This window comes from Carcharhinus amblyrhynchos, chromosome X (assembly GCF_965287045.1).
Source record: "Carcharhinus amblyrhynchos chromosome X, sCarAmb.v2.hapA, whole genome shotgun sequence".
Classification (NCBI taxonomy): Eukaryota; Metazoa; Chordata; class Chondrichthyes; order Carcharhiniformes; family Carcharhinidae; genus Carcharhinus; species Carcharhinus amblyrhynchos.
In genome coordinates this window covers 5711759-5731309 of record NC_137359.1, presented here as the reverse complement: position 1 = coordinate 5731309, position 19551 = coordinate 5711759, and the positions used below count along the sequence as shown (strand labels likewise).

The window sequence follows — 19551 nt, the reverse complement described above, 5'->3', positions numbered from 1 at the left end:
TCCCACACTCCAAAGGTGCGCGGGTTAGATTGATTGCAGACAGCAATCAATTAAAAGAATAGGTACTTTTCAGATCTGCCCATCAGCATAATGGTGTTGTTGAGTGTGTATAGTATAACAACATTCATAAGGGTTGACTAATGAAAATCATGTATTGGCATGTATTTAGTGCTTGTCGTGGGACAGTTATTGATGCAGCTGCTGTCTAGTGGCTTGCAGCTATGATGCTGCTGTCATTGGTTTGTTCACAGTGACTTCAGTGACATTAAAATTCAGGTGTAAAAGTAATGGGTCATATCCATCTGATTGCATAACTGGTAACCAATAATGGCTTGCCCCCAATCACTTTGTGAATATTCTTGCATTTAATATTAAACACTGATTTCAGTTTGGGGAAATGCAGTGAGATATTTTAATTTTGAAATTTAATAAACTATTGCAGAAAATATCATTAGTCCATTTACATCTTTCTATATTTGTGGAAAGGTGTTGTGGCTGAGAAGAGAAGGCAGCTGCCACTGTTCTCTTGGGAGGGGGGATTTTTTTAAAAGGCATTTTTGTGCATTGCATACCATTTGTGCCCAAGTGTAAAGAGCAAACAGGCAGCTTTCCTGTTGTTCAATGATTTGGAAGCACCTGACCTTTCTGTGTGCTATCTTCCTCCAGTGACCCAATTGACATTTAGAATTCTGGTGGACTATTGGCGTACCGACGTTGCACAAAACTTGGGTTTTGGACATAGCTCGACACAACATTGAGGGCCGAAGGGCCTGTACTGTTCTATGTTCTAAAACGTTGGTCTGTTCCAGGTCTGGTTATACGCTGAAACACCAAGGTATGGCAGCAGAAAAGTGGAACTTTATTGTCCTAGTCTGCTAAATTTCCAATCCCAAGCATGTTATTATACTTGGGTCTCAGGAGCCAGTGTAGGTTTTAGACAAGCTAGAACTTTTGGAGGGTTAAAGAATGTCAGCAAGGAAAATGTACAGCATAAAACTGTACAGGATTTCAGCAATGGAGATAAGAATAAAATACACTTCACTTCAGTTTTAAAGACTGTTCAGCCATTCAAGTATATTATGGCTGATGTGTCCCTCAACTCTATTCACTTGTCTTTGTTAATTATTCCCTGATACGCTTACCCAACAAAAATCTACTGATCTCAGTCTTAAAAGTCAACTGACTCCTCTTCTCCTGTATCCATGCCCTTCTGAGAGAAAGGTGCTTCCAGATTTCTACTGTGTGTGGGGAGAAAAGTGCTCTCTATTTTGACTCCTCAGTGACCTAGCTGTAATCTTTAAAATGCTTCCCTTTTGTTTTGGATCCCCCCACCAGTGGAAATGGCTTTCCTGTATTTATTCACAACTATAATCATCCCTCGCTCTTCTATATTTACTGGCATATAAAGCCACCCTTAGGCTCTGGTGTCATTCTGGTGAATCTCCACTGTATTGCTTGGAGCACAAATTTGAATGCAATAATTCAGATGGGGTCTTTCCATGGTTTTATAACTGAAGCCCTTCTCTGATAAAGGCCACCATTCCATTAATTTTAATTTTTGGTGAGGTCGGGATGGAGGTTGGCTATGTGGTGAAGGTAAGTAACCATTGGCAAAAAGTCAGAAGTAGGGTTGTTAATGTTAAACGTTATTTGTGACTCTTCTGAAACTTGAAGCAGTCCATGTCCAAAAGCAGTGAGACCTGGATGCACAGTGGCATGTGAGGTGTATACTATCTACAAGATTCACTTTAGGAACTCACCAAGGCTCCTTTTGACAGCACCTTCCAAACCCACAATCATTTTAGAAGGACAAGTGCAGCAGCCATATGGGAATACCACCATCTGGAAGCTCCCCTCCAAGCCACTCATCATCCTGACTTGGAAAATTATCAGCTGTTCCTTCACTATCACTGGGTCAAAGTCCTGGAATTCCCTCTTTACCAGCAAAATGGATGTACCTAACAGGACTGCAACGGTTCAAGGGGACAGCTCACCACTACTGTTTCAAGGGCAATTAGGGATGGGCAATAAATGTTGACCTAGCCAGTGATGCCCACATCCCATAAATATGTACATCTGCTGTACATGTAAGTTCTTGAGTTCAGTTGCACTGATTGCTTCCATAAACACAAAGGAAAAAATGCACAGAACATATGATCGGTTCAATTGATGAGCTTTATATTTTTGTAATCTGACATATAGGTCATCTTAAAGCATAAACCTTTAGGCTGACATTCTAGTACAGTAGGATTGCTGCATGGTTGAAGGTGCTGTTGTTTGGATGAAGTATTAAACAAAGATCCCAGCTGTTCTTGCAAGTGGATGTAGAAGATCCCATGGCAATATTTTAAAGAACAGAAGGTCAGAAATGGGGATGTATTCTGATGGATACATAATGCTCAACACCATATGTAACTGATCAGATAGTGAAGCGTTCCATTTCTAATTGCAGCAAGACCTGGATGCACAGTGGCAGAAGTGTGTCCTAACCAATATTCATCCCTCAGTTAACATCAATTATCTGATCATCATAGTGCTGTTTGTGGGAGCTTGCAAATTGCCACAGTTCCAACATTACAATAATGATCATGCTTCAAAAAAGAGCTGACGTCATGAAAGGTGCTCTGTAAATGCAAGTATTTTCTTTTTGTACCATGTCCACTGTCCTGGGCAAAACTCTGCTCTTTGCACTCTTATTTTTTCAACTTTCTTGCAGCACTTTGCTGTTTGGATGCTGTACTATTTCTTTAATACTTGTCAAGTCAAAAATTGTGCCACAGAATGAGACTGCTATGGCTTATGGGAATGAACTGGTTTAACCCCCCAATTACCTTGCTTTCGTTTACCGCCGTTGGCCTGGTCCTATTGCTACAAAGATAGTAGGAAGAAAATTGTGAGGAGGATACAGAGTGCAAAGAGAGAGACAAGTGAGTGGGCAAAAAATTGGCAGATGGAGTATCATGTGGGAAAATGTGAGACTGCCCTCTTTGGCAGATAGCAGTGCAGAGCAATATTTAAATAGAGAGTGCAGAATGCTGCAGTATATTAATTACAGAAAGCTAGCAGGTGGGTACACCAAATAATTAGGAAGGCAAATGGAATGTAGGATGATATAGGAATATAAATATTAATATAGCTTTGGCCTTCTTACTGAAGGAGGGACATTCTTACATTGGAGGTAGTTCAGAGAAGGTTCATTCCTGATTTCTGAAATGAAAAGGTTGGTTTATGAGGAATGTCCTATGCGCGTTGAAGTTCAGAAGATTTGGAGGTGATCTTTAAACAAAAAAAAATGCTGAGAGAGTGCTTCCCCTGGTGGGAAGAGTACAGGACGGTCTCATTTAAAACTGAGATGAGCAGGAATTTCTTTGAGGGCTGTTAGTTATGGAATTGTCCACAGCAAGCAGTGGAGGCTTAATTGAATTTACTCAGGCTGAGTTTGGGCTCTTGAGTTATTATTGTCATATATAGGGATACAGTGAAAAGTGTTGTTTCTTGCACTTTCTACAGCCAAAGCATACTGTTCATAGAGTACATAGGGGAGAGGATGCAAGATATAGTATTACAGTCATAGCTAGGATGTAGAGAAAGATCAACTTAATATAAAGTAGGTCCATTCAAAAGTCTGATGGCAGTAGGGAAGAAGCTGTTCTCGAGTTGGTTGGTACGAGACCTCAGACTTTTGTATCTCTTTCCCGACAGAAGAAGGTGGAAGAGAGAATGTCCGGGGTGCGTGGGGTCCATAATTATACTGGCTGCTTTTCCGAGGCAGCGGGCAGTGTAGACAGAGTCAAATGTAGATGGGATGACCAACTGTTCTGTAAACATAGAACACTACAGCACAAACAGGCCCTTCGGCCCACGAGTTGCGCTGATCACATCAACACCTACCAATCTATAGACCTATCTATAACTCCCAATCCCATAAAACCCCATATACTCATCCAGAAGTCTTTTAAAAGACCCCAGCGAGTTCGCCTCCACCACCACTGACGGCAGCCGATTCCATTCACTCACCACCCTCTGAGTGAAAAACTTACCCCTAACATCACTTCTGTACTTTCCTCCCCGCACCTTAAACCTGTGTCCTCTCGTAGTGACCATTTCAGCCCTGGGAAATAGCCTCTGAGAATCCACCCTCTCTCTTCCTCTCAACATTTTATAAACTTCTATCAGGTCCGCCTCTCAACCTTTGTCTCTCCAGGGAGAAGAGTCCCAGCTCCCTCAACCTAACTTCATAAGGCATGCCTCCCAGTCCAGGCAACATCCTTGTAAATCTCCTCTGTACCCTTTCAATAGCTTCTACGTCTTTCCTATAGTGAGGCGAGCAGAATATAAGCTGATTTTGTTTTCATGCTGTTCGCCCTGTATCTTTTTTTGTCACGAGTTGGTCACCCTGGCTGAGTTACAGATTGTACGAGGGAGTGAAGATTTATAGGAGCAACTAGCAATGGGGCTGAATGATATGTGAATAGTGGGGCAGGCTCAATGGGCTGCTCTGATGTCTTATTTACGCCAGGTTACGTCACTCGTTGCGCCTGCGTTAGGTGGTGACGTCAGATCTGGCTCACACCGGAAGTGGAACTGGTATCCCGCCCACCCTGCCACTGCTCTCAGAAACTGGCTGAAACGGGCGGTTTTGTTCGGAGTAAAGACGCTGAAAGTCCCGCCTCACCACTAATCGGCGGCAACTCGACTCGACTGCCGCTTTCCCCCTCCTCGATGCGGTGAGAGGAGCGTCGCTTGAAGCGGAGGTGAGATCCGTCTCGTGACATTCTGAAAATCAAACCCACTAACTGACTCCCAATAGGGAGGGGGAGGGCAGCGCGCGCAGCAATTCCAACTGACAGGCGTCATAGCCAATCATAGCGGCACGTTCCCCTCGAACCCTGAGCCTCAGCCAATCAGGAAGTAGTGGGGGCGGGAGCTCGTCTTCGAGGGGCGGTTCCGTTTCCACCACCATTGGGTTGTAAATATCCCAATTACCAAAGGACTAGCATTTGTTTTCAACGTGTTTTTAAAAGCTAAGAGTATAATTCTCTTGACATTAGACCAGAGAAAATTTTAATCGATGTTTTTTTTGCTGGAAGGTTAGTGTAAGTTCTTGTAAAATATGACTAAATATTAAATAAGTCGATTTCTATGATCTTAATATGGATTGGTTTCTTATTACTGTGTCGTTTAAAGTGTTTTCTCTACTGGCATTTTAAAACTTATTAGTTTGTGTGAAGTTGGTTAAATTGTTAACTGGGTGAGACTTTTAACACATTTCAAAATGTTGAATATGAAGGAAATAATTAAAAAATAGGCTGAATTGATTATATCATCTAAAAAACGTATCCATCAGTGACGCAATATTTAGTAAAGTATTTAAAACATGGCAAAGGCATAAATGCCATATATTACCCTACTGCTTTGAGTGGAGTTGCTAAAATTTATTAGGTTATTGGGAGATTGGCCAACGAGTAAATTATATTGTAAAACTAGTGATTAAAATACCCTTGTAACACTGCATAAAGAATCATTTTTTTCCTGCTCCATGTTCATATTTACATTGGTCTCTGTAGCTTAAAACTGCACAAAGCTGTTACTATCTGTGTATGGAGCTAAAGTGAAGATATCTCTGTTACATATGTGTGCGTTGTTGAGTTTTTTAAGAAAATTGATGTAATGAAGGTTCACTGGGCTGATACCAGAGATGAGGGGGTTAGCCTGTGAGGAGAGATTGAATAGACTGGGCCTGTACTCGTTGGCGTTTAGAAGGCTGAGGGGGGATCTTATAGAGACATATAATGAAGGGGATAGATGGGATAGAGAGATTCTTCTTACTTAGAAAGGATAGCAGGACTAGAGGGCACAGCCTCAAATTAAGGGAGGGACAGTTTACATCAGAGTTGAGGAGGAACTTCTTCACTCAAAGGGTGGTGAGTCTCTGGAATTCTCTGCACATTGAAGTGGTGGAGGCTACCTCACTGAATATATTTAAGTCATGGGTAGATAGGTTTTTGATGGACAGGGGAATTAAGGGTTATGGGGAGAAAGCGGGAAAGTGGAACTGATCTGCTTCAGATCAGCCATGATCTTATTGAATGGCGGAGCAGGCTCGAAGGGCTAGATGGCCTATTCCTGCTCCTATTTCTTATGTTCTTATGGTAAGTGAAAATTACTGTTCATAACGTTGAGTATTTTCACCCAGCATTTGCTAGCTCACTTGAGCAGAAGTGATTACTGGCAAGGTTATTGTCTCCTTTAATTCTTGTGTGCACATGGTTGCTACTAAGAATTATTTAAATACTGACCAACTTTCAAAGACTATTGAGCGGTAATTGTTTGAATATGTTATTACATCGTCAAACTGCTTTAGAGCAGATGGGGATATAAATGACATGGGTGACAATGTAATAAATTGTAAGTGTGAAAGCATATAATCTGAGATTGTTCTAATACCTTTAGTTTGCACTTAAAATAGAGGATGCTATAATAAGTCTTACCTATAGAGGTAACCATGTCATCAGGATTTCAGTAAAGCATCACAGGCACGTGAATTTTATGTACGCATTTTGATTTTCTCACCAGAATTTCAATTAAAAACATAATATTGGGTGTGTGAAATCTTCATGCTCTACACACCTGTGCTTAGTGGTATAATTCTAAATCTGCTCTAAATGTTTTCTGGGACAACATCATACATTCATATTGTGGTTTTAATGTAGCAAAATGTCCTGGGGTGCTTCACAGGTATGTTACCAAAATTTGACACTTAGCCATGTAAGGAGATGTTTGGATAGGTGACCAAAGACTTAGCTGATGAGGTAGGTTTTAAGGAGCATCTTAAAGGGCAGAGATGGAAAGGTTTAGGGAGGTAATTGCAAACAAGTGGCAAAAGAACCAGAATTGAAATTTGGTAAATGGTTTACGTTAGAAATGTAAGCTGATGTAGTGCAAATAAAACTGCATTCTGATTATAAAATGTGTAAGTTTATTGGATAAAAGTACTCTTTTGCATTTGGTAAAAAACAGTTGAACAAAGTTGTCTTATTTTTGACTTGCCCTTAATGGCAGCCATCTCTCAACAGCCTGGGAGAGTAAAACATCCACTCCTGTTAAAATGTTGTTCAGTGTTGATGCTGAAATCTTTGTTAGGCCAACAAGATTCAGTTACGCTGCAAATAGTTTGAAATAAAAAAAACCTCAAAACTACAAGTAAAGCTTGGTTTGAATGGTTGGTTATGTAAAATAAAACAGGTTACATTTATTAAAATATATAGTGGCTGTTAACGCACCCGTGTTTTAGTGTAAAGCTCCCTAAAGTGATATGACAGCAAATTGAGTAACAATTTCCCCAGGTAAAGTGAGATTTTGGGACTCTTAGGGAAGAAATGAACAGATGTACTGAGTACAATGGATATAGGAATGCATTAGAGTAAAGGAGCAAGCAAGAACTAAACACAACCTCAAGATGTCCCTAAGCTCTTTACAGCCAGTAAAGTACTTTTAAAGTATAGTTACTGTTGAAATGCGGCAGGCAGTTTGCGCAGTGAACACCCCCACAGACAGCAATAGAATAAATGTTTTTGGTGTTATTGGCTGAGGGATAAATATTTTCCAGGATGCTAGGGAGAATTACCCTGCTGTTTACATAGTGCCATGGGATGATTTTTTTTTACATCCACCTGAGAGGATAGACAGGGCCTTGGTTTAACATCTCATCTGAGATGGACTTCTGATAACACTGAAGTCACAGCCTGGATTATGGGTTCTGGTCTCTGGAATGAGACTTGGGTGCACAGTCTTTGACTCGGAGCTGAGTGTGCTGCCATTGCTGACTCAAAAGCTGACAAAGCTTGCACCACAATCTGGATTCTTAAATATCTACCAAAATTATAATATATTTAGGAGTTAAGTTTTTGCTCATTTGCATTAATCATAATGCAATCTGGTGGAATTGGTGCAAGAGATCATGGAATTTTAAACCTGAGTGAGTTACACCAAAAACCACTTATGTTCCTGTTTCCTGTAATCTTTGATGCACATTGACACTCAGTTCACCTGAATTCTCTCTCTCTCCCCCACCACCAAACCACCTCATTTTTTTAAAAAATGTATCTGCCAATTCTCCTTGTTTGGGAAGACTCTTCAAATTGCTCTCATTTTCTCTGGCGCACAGGCATCAGACAAATTTGAAGTTTTTCAATATCAAATTAAGAAATTAACCAGGCTGCACCAATGAAATAATTCCATAGTGTTCTCTCACTTTCCTGCTAGTGCCCAAAGATGAAACTCAAATTCAATGTGTGCAGTATGTCAAGGCAAATGTATTTTGTTAGGTGGAGTTAAAGTTTGAGGCAATAACAGCCCAAAGTGCACAGATGCATTTCAGTCTCCATTTTAAAGCTATGCATTCCTTCCCTATTTGAATGTTCCATTACAAATTCCTATGTCTATGGAAACTGTGCAAAACTTATAGTAATTACTCTCTCTCACCAGTGGTGGGGCTGCAGTCCATCCACTGCAAAGGGATGTGTGTACAACTCCCAGGTTTGCATCAGCAATGTCCACTATACATGCAAATGTACAAATTTAGAATGGAATATCTAAATGGCTTCACTCCTCCAAATTTCTGTAAAGTTTGAATCATCATTTTGAATGTATACCAGGCTAAAAATTCCAAATATAAGTAATAGACTATTAAAACTTGTAGATTTAAAAAAAAAACTCAAACCCATCATGCCATCATTCTAAAACTGAATTGAGTTCTGTCATTCCAATAAGCTCTGTACTCGTCCTTTGAAGCCAACTGGATGATGTTTTAAGTGTGCACAGCATACACGTGACAGGAAAAGTAAATGCGCATTAGCTGTCCTGGTACATAGAACACTACAGCACAAACGGGCCCTTCGGCCCACAAGTTGCGCCGATCACATCCCTACCTACCAGGCCTATCTATAACTCTCAATCCCATTAAATCCCACGTACTCATCCAGAAGTCTCTTAAAAGACCCCAACGAGTTCGCCTCCACTGGTAATTGTAGAACTGAGAGCGCGAGCAAGTAAAGATAGCTAATAATTCTCCAGTTATGAGTACTATAAAGCCACATGAGTTTTAAACCAAAACTTGCTCAAATGTTGTCTAATCTGAGCAGTCAACAATGACCATGATAATTCTAAAGTCTTGATAATATTCCATTAAATCTTTCCCAACAACTCAGTTGGTAAATGCACCATGTGATTGGTTGGAGCTGAGTGGAGCAAAGAGGGCTACGATTAGCTGACCCTGCCCCAATGCTTCGTTGGCTAATTGTAGGATCAAATCAAAGCTCTGCAGTACTGCCACATCCAGTCATGAATGGTGAGGGCAGTGGTGGACTGGAGGAGGACCCTCCACAAATATCCACATCCTCAATCATGGGGGTGCCCAGCACATTAGTGCAAAAAATAAAATGAACCACCTTTTAACCAGAAGTGCCAAGTGGATGATCCATCTCTCTGCTTCCTGAGGTCCTCAGAATTTCAGATGCTAGCCTTCAGCCAATTCAATTCACGCATGATATCAAGAAATGAGGCACTGGATACAGCAGAGATTTTGAGCCCTAATAGCATCCTGGCAGTAATGAATACTTGTGCTCCAGAATTAGTTGTCTATTGCCAACCTGTTCCAGTGCGGCTACAAAGGCAGTGTGGAAAAATGTGCAGGTATGTCTGTCCACAAAAGCAGGACAACCCAGCCAGGCCAATTACTGCTCCGTCAGCCTCTTCTCAGTGATGGAAGGTGTTGTTGACAATGCTATTAAGCAGCACTCATGCAGCAATAACCTGCTGAATTTGGGTTGTGCCAAGGTGATACAGTTCCTGACCCTAATACAGCACTTGACCAAACATGGACAAAAGAGCTGAAATCAAAGTGAGGTGAGAATGACTGTTGATATTAAAGCAGCGTTTGACCAAGTGCATCATCAAGCAGCCCTAGCACAAAGGAAGTTGATGGTTAGAGTCCCGGCTTGAGTCACTATCTGTGTGGAGTTTGCACATCTGCATGAGTTTCCTCTGGGTGCTCTGGTTTCCTCCCACAGTCCAAAGATGTGCAGCTTAGGTTGATTGGCCATGCTGAATTCCCCCTTAGAGTCAGGGGGATTAACAGGGCAAATGTGTAGGGTTTTGGGGATAGGGCCTGGGTGGGATTATTGTTGGTGCAGACTCGATGGGCCAAATGGCCACCACCTGCACTGTAGATATTCTATGATTCAATGAAATAGACAAGAAATAGATTGTGATTGTTGGAGGTGTCAATCACCTCAGCCCCAGGACTTCCCTGAAGCTGTTCTTGGCTCAGCTGCTTCATCCAGTGACCTGCCTTCCATCATAAGTTCAGAATCGGTAATATTCACTGATTTGGCACTCTATTCAGTACCATTTGCAACTTTTCAGGTACGGAAGCAGTTTGTGTCTGTATGCAACGAGATCTGGACAATATCCAGGCTTGACCTTACAAGTGGCAAGTAATATTTGTGTCACAAGTGCCAGGCAGTGACCATATCCAGCAAGAGAGAATCTAACCATCTCCCAGTGACATTCAATGGCATTACCACTGCTAAATTTGCTCTATCAGCGTTCTAGACTAGCCATATAAATGCTGTAGCTACAAGAGCAAGCAGGGGGCTCGGAATTCTGCACTGAGTAACTCACCTGCTGACTCTCCAAAGCCTGTCCACTGTCTGCAAGACACAAGTCAGGAGTGTAATGAAATATTCGCCACTCTCCTGGATGAGTGCAGCTCCAACAACACTGAAGAAGCTTGGCACAATCCAAGACAAAGTGGCCTGCTTGTTTGGCACACTATCCAGCATTTAAATGTTCATTCTCTCCACCATGGCAGCAGTGTATGCCATCCAAGATGCACTGCATCAAAAGCCTTTGGCAACATCTTCCAAACCCATGGCCTCTACCACCTAGAAGGTCAAATGTAGCAGATACATGGGAACACCACCACCTGCAAATTCCCATCCAAGTCATGCACTATCCTGACTTGGAAATACATCGCTATTCCTTCACGTTGCTGAATTAAAATCCTGGAACTCCTTCCTAACAGCACTATGGGCATATCAACACCACAAGTACTGCAGAAGTTCAAGAAGGCAACTAGCCACCTTGAGGGCAGTTGGGATGGACAATAAATGCTGGTCTAGCCAGCAATGGCCACATCCTGTGAAGGAATAAAAAAACCATCTTGCAGTGATTACCTTCCCCTGAAGGGGAAGTTGTGGTCTCCATAGCTGGTTGGTCGGAAGCATCCTTCCAAAGTTGCAGCTTCCAATCCCAGTTTTAACTCTTGGCCAGCTACCTCTGAAATACAGGACAATATTTTGGTAGAAATACAAAAACTGTGTGCGCGGATTTATTTAAAGTTTTCAGACCTTGGGCCTTTGTGTACCATGTTAATAAATACTTCAGTCCACTCCAGTTTGGACCAGAAAAGTCCCAGTTTCTCCAGCTTCAATAAATGTGGAAAAAGTAAAGAGGGATAGTGATATCTCTGGAACTCGTCTCCAGCACGACTCTCTGCTTGCAGGAGAGAGGGGAAACTATAGTCTGGGTAAGAAAGCATCTGCTGTTATCCTTTTGTTATTGGCAATGAATCATGGGTCTTTAGGAGTGATTTTACAGTAGAAATCTAATCGATGGTTTTTATAATAAAATGACAAGAGCAAGATGTATATGAAACCAGGACAAGCTATATATTATAGCGTATACTAAGTTCTGGAAATAACTGTCCAGACAAATGCTTTGTGTTGAGATGGCTTTCACACTATACTGTTAGTTCCTGTAAACATTTGAAATGTATCATGTAATTATTCCATGTATTTGTTTCTCTGTTATAGCACTTGTATCTTGTGTATTGATTCTAGGTGAAAATGGAACAAACATGACTGCCAGCGACTCGGGTTCCTGCTGCAATGGAGAGAAAGGATCACCATGCTAGGCGTAATGATCTGCAGTGGTCAGAAAGAAGTAAAGTTCACAGGTACGTAAAAGAGGAGCAGCAGTTGTCCCGTCACAGCCATTCCCAGTTTGATCAGATAGGACGGCCAGTTGGCAGACCCCCCTGTGATGATGAAACGACTGATTTTCCAAAGTACTCCTGTCGTACCCGGTGTGATGGTGCTGATTCAAGTCAGTACGTTTCAGAACACGTCCATGCGTCTCGTGGGAATACGACCTGGCAAAGGACAAGTCATCAACCAGTAAGAAATACTGATACAGGGAATTGCACACCAGTGACCTTGTCAAATTGGACTCTTGGTGATGTAAACTGTTTTGATCACAAAGAACCATCTTCAGATCAGCTTTTAGATGAAGAGTTGAAAACACTGGACATGGAAGGGTTGAGCTTCCCTTGTGGACATCTGGATTTTACAGGGCAGATGCCATCTCTTTATTGTTCTGGCATATCAGGTGATAGGTGTAATCTTCAAAACCAAGACACAGAGTTGGCCAGTAGTGAGAAGCCATATATTCTCTCTGGTGGGGATGCGACTGATCGTGAAGGCATTACTGACAAGGATTCACGAGAGAATGGGTGCCTGTCCTCCATCCGCCAAGGGGAGAGCTCTGCCTGTATTCATGGGTTTTTGGAAGGATGCTTTCAACCAACCAGCTATGGAGACCACAACTTCCCCTTTGGGGCAGATGACAATCTGTCTTTCCTCGACAACTTGGATTGTATTCGTTCTGCCAACACTTCTCAAGAAGATGGGATAGATGAATGTGAAGAATTCAATGAAGATGAAGGATTGGATGAAAACCCCATAAAAATGACAGAAGATATCAGCTATCCTGTGAAGTTCACCAGCAGGAAAAGCAGTAAACGTCAGAGAAACAAATCGACAAAAGAGAACTCCTCAAACAGCTATGATAAAGATGACGGAAGGGAGCATGTGAAGAAGAATGGCAAGTCTTCAGCTGCTAATAAACAGAGGCACACAAAGGGTGAGAGGAAGCGTCAGCACGTTGACAACCGGGACAGATTAAAGAATGGCGTGCAAAAACAAACTGAGGAGTTGCTTTGGAGATGTGTAACCTATGTAAAGATTCTAATGGATGTCATTCTTTTTGTGACCCACAAGTGTGGAGAGTATGTGGAAACAGGGGGCAAGCTTGTGTATTCGTGTTGCCAGATACAGAAGGAAGATTTAAAATCCCTAAAGGGCAGTGCAAGGACCTCGTGCATGTGGCTGCTTAAACAGGCAAAATCAGGGTCACAGAAGCTTAGGTGGTTTTGCTTTTCCTCGATGAAGACGACTATAAAGTTTTTAAAAATGCTGCTTGCTCTGCTTTTTCTCGTACTAATGTTATTTATAGGATGTTTACAACTCTGCTACAAATATGGAAGGTCTGGGGTTTCCAGGATATTTCAGAAGTTACCCATATGGGGCAAGGAAACCTTTCCCCATTTTCCAGCTGTTCGATTTCTGCACAGGTTGTGCTCGTCTATAGCAGAATCTAGGACTTGGAATTATATGAAAAGACTGTGGGAAAAATTGAAAATGCGATCCTGGCGAACTGGTAAATGGCGGACTGCAGGCCAGTCTCCGGTTTCATCTCCATCTCCTCAGTCACCCAGTGCAGGTAGATACCAGCCAGATCACGAGGTGGACCGGCTGCTGACAATGGCTGATATTCCGGAGGAGGACCTGGATCCTTTTAAAGTTCTGGGCGTGGAGGTAATGGCCACTGATGCTGAGCTGAAAAAGGCTTATCGGCAGTTGGCCGTACTGGTGAGTTCTGCATGAAAACGTTTTAACTAAAAGCCAAGTTCAGTTGTCTGACTCTTATTTCCATTTGACTGATTATCAGACCAAAGTTCTAATTGTTGTGAGTGTCTAATTCCATCTGTTGGGGTTAACCTGTGCTTATCTTGGTTCTACTGCTCTGGGTAACCTTTTTAAAATGCCCTGTAGTTACACGAGAAGATGATAATGTTTATAGCAATTTAAAGGTAATGAGTATTGTGAGCCAGTGGCCCTTTGCTACCACATCTAAAGAGCTGCTGATCTTTAATGATACTGAAGTTAGAGGGTTTGTCCACCACTTCACCTAGTGGTAACTTGTATGCAATTCAAGTACAGGGGAGTTGGATAACGTTTGAGCCAGAACGCTGGTAGATTTGTTTTTGTTTTGTTCACCCCTCAATTACCAAATTCGTTTGTAGTAATCAGCTGTGATAATCAAGACACAGTAGACTGAATCAGATCCATGTGGCTTGCTGTCAGGCTTTGCTATATATTTACCTACATGACCATTGGAATAGGGATGGGTAGTGCTTGATCAAAATAAATGTGCAGTTCGGTCAGATAATCGATTCATATAATTCAAATGCTTGATTTCCTAGTGTTATGTAAGCTTACCTGGTAATATTTTTCTTCTGTTGCAGCATCATCTGGGGGATTGCTCAATTTGTTCAATGCTTGGTTAAGAACATACTAATACCCCCATAGAAAACAACAACATGTATTTGTGTAGTGCCTTTCTCACACAGAAATTGCCCAAAGCATGCAGCAAAGTGAGAACCAAACCAGAATGTCTGCTCTCTTTTTGTCCACGCAATGGTCTAACAGCAGAGCTGAATTTTTTCCTGTGTCACTGAGTTCTCAGTCTTGGTTCTGTTATTACAAAAAGAGCAGTGGTGCTCAAGAAGTTACTCTACATATCAGTCACTGAATCTCTGTGCACTAGTGACTGAGTTCTTTAAAACAGCAGACAAAGTGATTGGCAGTGCCCACTTCATTGGCAGTGGTGAGGCATTTCCTCTCCATCACAGCCAGCCGCCACTTCCTGTAGCATTGGAGGGAAGTAAATATGCAATCAGACATTCTAAACCAAAGTTCCACGAACGCGGAAAGAAAGATTTGCATTTCCGTGGTGCTGTTCACAACTTCGGGACATTCTAAAATGCTTTACAGCCAATGAAGTACATTTGAAATGCAGTCACTGTGGTAAATTAGGAAGTGCGGCAGCCAATTTGTGTACAGCAAGATCCCACAAACAGCAATGTGATAATGACCAGATCCTTTTTTTCCTCATGATGTTGATTTAAATATTCTGCAGGACACTGGAGGTAATTCTGCTGCTGCTCTGCAAAATAATGGCTGTGGGATCTTTCCCATCCATCTGAAGGGCCGGGCAGGCTCTCTGAATGCCTCCTCTTAAAGGTGACAGTGCCACACTCCCTCAATACTGCACTGGAGTGTCAGCCTGGATATTGTGCTCGGGTCTCTGGAGTGGAACTTGAAGCCATAAACTTGTGCCATCAACTGAGTTATGAAATAGTTTTGTATACTGAAATGCCTCTGTGTGGACAAGATATATTAATGGACAAAAGTAATGTTCCATGTCTAATAACAACACTGCATGATGCATTCTGCATTGAATTGCAACGTAATGACCCAGACTGGAGCACGGCATCTCACCAGATGCCAATTTTAGATTTCTGTCTCTCTCTGTCTCTCTCTCTCTCTCCTCTCCCCTTCCCCCTCAGCTCACCCTTTTCCACTACAAATTGCTGGAAATGTAAGCTGATAACTGGAGCAATGGGTGAACAATGAGACCAACAAACCCATCTTCTTAACCATTGAGAATAAAGCAGAGGAAGGTTGGACAAGGAAATGGGATGAATTAGAATCAAGTAAGATGCACAAAGAGAAAAATGGATTGGATACAGAGAAAGGAAAAGTGAGAAAATAAATTGAATTTACATTGTTTTAAATCTGCAGAATGAGAATCCACAGTTTCAGTTGCTTTCTGGGAGGGAAGGTTGAATAACATTGCAGGAATATGAATCTCATCAAGAGTCTTTGAGCTGTTGGCTCTAACTTTCTGCGGCAAGTTCAATTTGCTTTAAAGCGCAAATGCAGCAATTACTTGATGCTGTTGGAGATTTTGATGGCAAGCTGTCATTTTTGCAAGGCTAACAGCGGAGTGGCGCAAATTGTCTGACGGCTTATGTGATTCGCAATTCATTGGGTGTCCTGTCATCTCTGCCAGTTGCTGGGTTATTTACGCACTGATAGCAGTGAGCACGTTAAACTGGTTATTATTTTCCCAGCAGATTCTGGCTGTGTTTCAGCTGAAACAGCAGGCATTTATTATCTTAAATACAAAATGAGAAGCTTCCCCCCCACCCCCCCCCCCCCCACCCCCGCACTTCACCTCTCGCAATATCTGACCTTTCCTGTTTTCAAGTTTTGATGACGTACTTTTTGCTTCTTCTGTTATTAGGGTTCATTTTGTATTACTGCTGCTGTGGTGAGTTACCTAACTGCAACCGAAGGCATTTCTCAGTTTAAAAAAATTCCACTTCTTGTTGACATTCTCCTTGGGGCTATTGGGACTTTTTACAACACATTCTCTCCTGGACTCATCACTCAAATTTGAAAGATGATCAAAATGAGAAAATTCTTAATTGCAAAATTATCCAAAAACTAAATCTAATGTGAGATTCCTGTTTCTATCAGAGATCTGCAGTCTAATTGATGGGTTCAGAACAGGCTACTCAAATATAAAGACTAGAATGTAGCCAACAGAATGCAACCTCTAAAGGTCTTTCCCACACTGCAAGAATGTGGCTGATATCTGGGATAACTTGGCAAATGCACCACTTCTCCTTGCTGCTAGTAGCAGTATTTTTTTCCAAATTTGTTTACAATTCTGTGTAGCTGTTTTATAAAGAACTCCTCTTAACGATAACAGCCAGGTTGACCTGAGCAGGGTTTGGTTTGGGGATGTTTTATTTCCTTTCCCCTCTCTTCTCCAGTGCTGTTTTTCATGATAATTGGTGTAATGTGGGATTCTGGTCCAAGATGGTCAAAGGGAGAAGCCTAGGGAAGGACATGTGGTTGGCCAATTGTAAAATATTGTGCGTGGCACAAAAGTAGTAAGAAGTACCTTTTCTAAAACTGACTTTTAACAATGCTCATGTTATCAGAGCGAAAGATTTACAGATGATTATGGGGAAATAGGGTTGTGCTAAGTATTATGTGGTTAATTATCATGTTCTTTTTATCGTACACAGCGTGGTGTGGTAGGGTGTTATATGCAGTTGGACTGATCCTGATTGTTAGAAAGCTGCTGATGTTGCCCTGACAACGAGCAGGTCCTGTTTCACAAAAAAACTGTAGCTTTCAAAGCTCCACAAACACGTTTTTAGTCTTGAGTTGGTATCAAGGCAACTGATTCTACATGGTGGCTAACCATGTAATAGGTTACATAGCCTCTAGCAACTTGCTCCACTGTCTCAGCAGTGCCCTTTATATTGTACAAATTACTGAGTGCACATTTGTAGAAGGATCTGTGACTGTGCTATAGTTACATAAAATTTATGGTGCACTTGAGGGCTCAAAGTAAGATGGTCAACGTTCTACACAAGTCATTTTTTTTTTTTCACAGCTCCCCGAATGACTTCCTAATAGAACAGTTTTGCCAGCTGCAATGCCATCCAAGTTGTATTCCTGCTTTCTGCTCCAGTATTATGATATCTAGTGGCCTAGGTAGAGAGAATTTAAAATCAGTCTTTTATACTGTACATTTGTTCCATCTTAGACTGGAATTAATAATGCATTCCTATTTCTCTCGTATTGTTAAAGGTTCAGGTTGAGATTTCATTCCTATCTGCTGTATTCACATTGAGATTCCAGAACTCAATGAAAGTTGTTACAGTAACTAAGTATGTATTTGTTGATACCATTACTGAACATTTTGCTCAAACTGTTCTGATAGCTGATGACTAAATACCTGGCAGCCCTTGTGAGGGTTCATTTATTGCCGTTTCCATTTGCAAATTTAATATTGTATTTCATATAAACATTAAGTTTTGAAATTGCTTTTTTCTGTTAGGTAGAAAGGTATGCCCAGATGTTTAATATTTGTGACCACAAATGTCTGACCAATGGGTGGATACCACTGAAACACCAAATGCTCTGATTACACAAGGATGAGTTTGTTAGCAAATAACATTAAATTGAAGCAGGAACGTGTATTCACACTGCACCTTCCACTGCCCCAATGTCCAAGGGTGCTTCACCACATATTAAATACTTTTAATCTGTAGCCACTGTTGTAATGCACAGCAAGGTCCCACAAACAGTGACGCAATAAATAATCTTTTCTGGGAAATTAGTTTGAGGGATAAATCTTGGGCAGAGCACGAGGGAACACCTTGCTGTTCCAATAGTATTATGGGATCTTTTACATCTACCTGAGAAGACAGAAGGAGCCTCAATTTAGTATCTTATCCAACAGATGACACCTTTAGTGCTGCACTGATAAGGTGTCAGCTTTGGTTGTGTTCCAGCCCTCTGGAACTAGGCTCGAGTCCCCTGCCGTCTAAGGCACTCCCACTGCCCCTCCCACTGAACTAAGATCTGATCTATCCACCCTTATTCTACTCAACTTTATTCTACCCAACAAGTGCCACTAACTTCACAAAGGATAAAACGGGATAAAGGGAAGGTCAAAAGGCAGCCTTTTACTTCTGTTGATCACATAGTTAAAGACAACAGTCTCCCTGAAAGTGTTGAGAGCTATTTACACCTATAGGAAAAAAAGTATCACTTATACAGAACAAGCTCTTTAACGGTAGGTAAAGAATGTCAGGCATTGCTGTTATATAGGCTGGGAGCCACTAATATAGGCTTGTTAGCTAATGCTCAATAAACCATTCATCTAGAAAAATGTCCTTCTAAATTTGTTTCTGTTATGTGTGGTCTGTTTGAGTGCAAAGTATCTTTACGTTTTTTTAGTGTCACTATATCACGAACAGGACAACTTGTGAGCAGCTTGCACGGCACTTTTCCATTTGCTGCTTGGCCATGCGTGTAACTTACAAGGAACATTGCACCTAGACAACGACCTTTCATCACGAGGCAATAGGATGCATTTGAGGTGTATAACCCGACAATTTTTGTCCAATAATTAAGCTTTGAATCACAACTAGCAAAATTCCACAAGAAAATATCAAACATACAGTCTTTTATGATTTGAAAGAAGACACACATCCCTGACCTACTGTTGAAGGTACGCTGATTTCTGCAATGAGTTTGTGCAGTTCTATTGGAGGACTCTTCACCATCGTTGGGGGATCTCTTTATTTCCACCCTACTAGTTCAGACTAGGGCCCATTCTCTGGGTTAGCAGTAGTTTTGTATGTGTAATGTAATGTGATACAATGCTTTGCTGTAGATCGGTGGACTTGACAACCTATAACAGTATTTTGGTGAGTCTCACTATTTCAATTTAATAAATAATGGAATTTAGAGTTTAAAATATTCTGTTTTGTTGTAAAATGATTTCTGTAACTGGTGAACTGTCTTAAGTAAGAGTCTTCATTTCTAACCCCAGATAGCATCAGCAGATTGTTCCGCTCTAGAGGGCGTCAGAGCCAAGCCTGATCCCGTCCTCGCCCAATATTGTGCAATCTTCTAGCCAGGGTCGTTGAATATTAGTCAGGACAGTGAACCCCAGCTCACGTCTTTGTTCCTTCGCCTCTTCTTTCCTTGTACA

The 19551-nt window shown here is 41.5% G+C and overlaps 1 protein-coding gene across 1 annotated transcript in view; it reads left to right on the top strand.

Annotated features, from left to right (window-relative positions):
- Window positions 1-4504: 4504 nt before the first annotated feature.
- dnajc14 (DnaJ (Hsp40) homolog, subfamily C, member 14) overlaps window positions 4505-19551 on the top strand; it is a 31814-nt gene continuing 16767 nt past the window's right edge. Inside the window, exons 1-2 of the mRNA XM_080218091.1 lie at window positions 4505-4754; window positions 11904-13772. Of these exons, the coding sequence (XP_080074217.1) occupies window positions 11952-13772 (1821 nt within the window). The 5' untranslated portion in view covers window positions 4505-4754; window positions 11904-11951. The remainder of the gene's footprint in view (window positions 4755-11903; window positions 13773-19551) is intronic.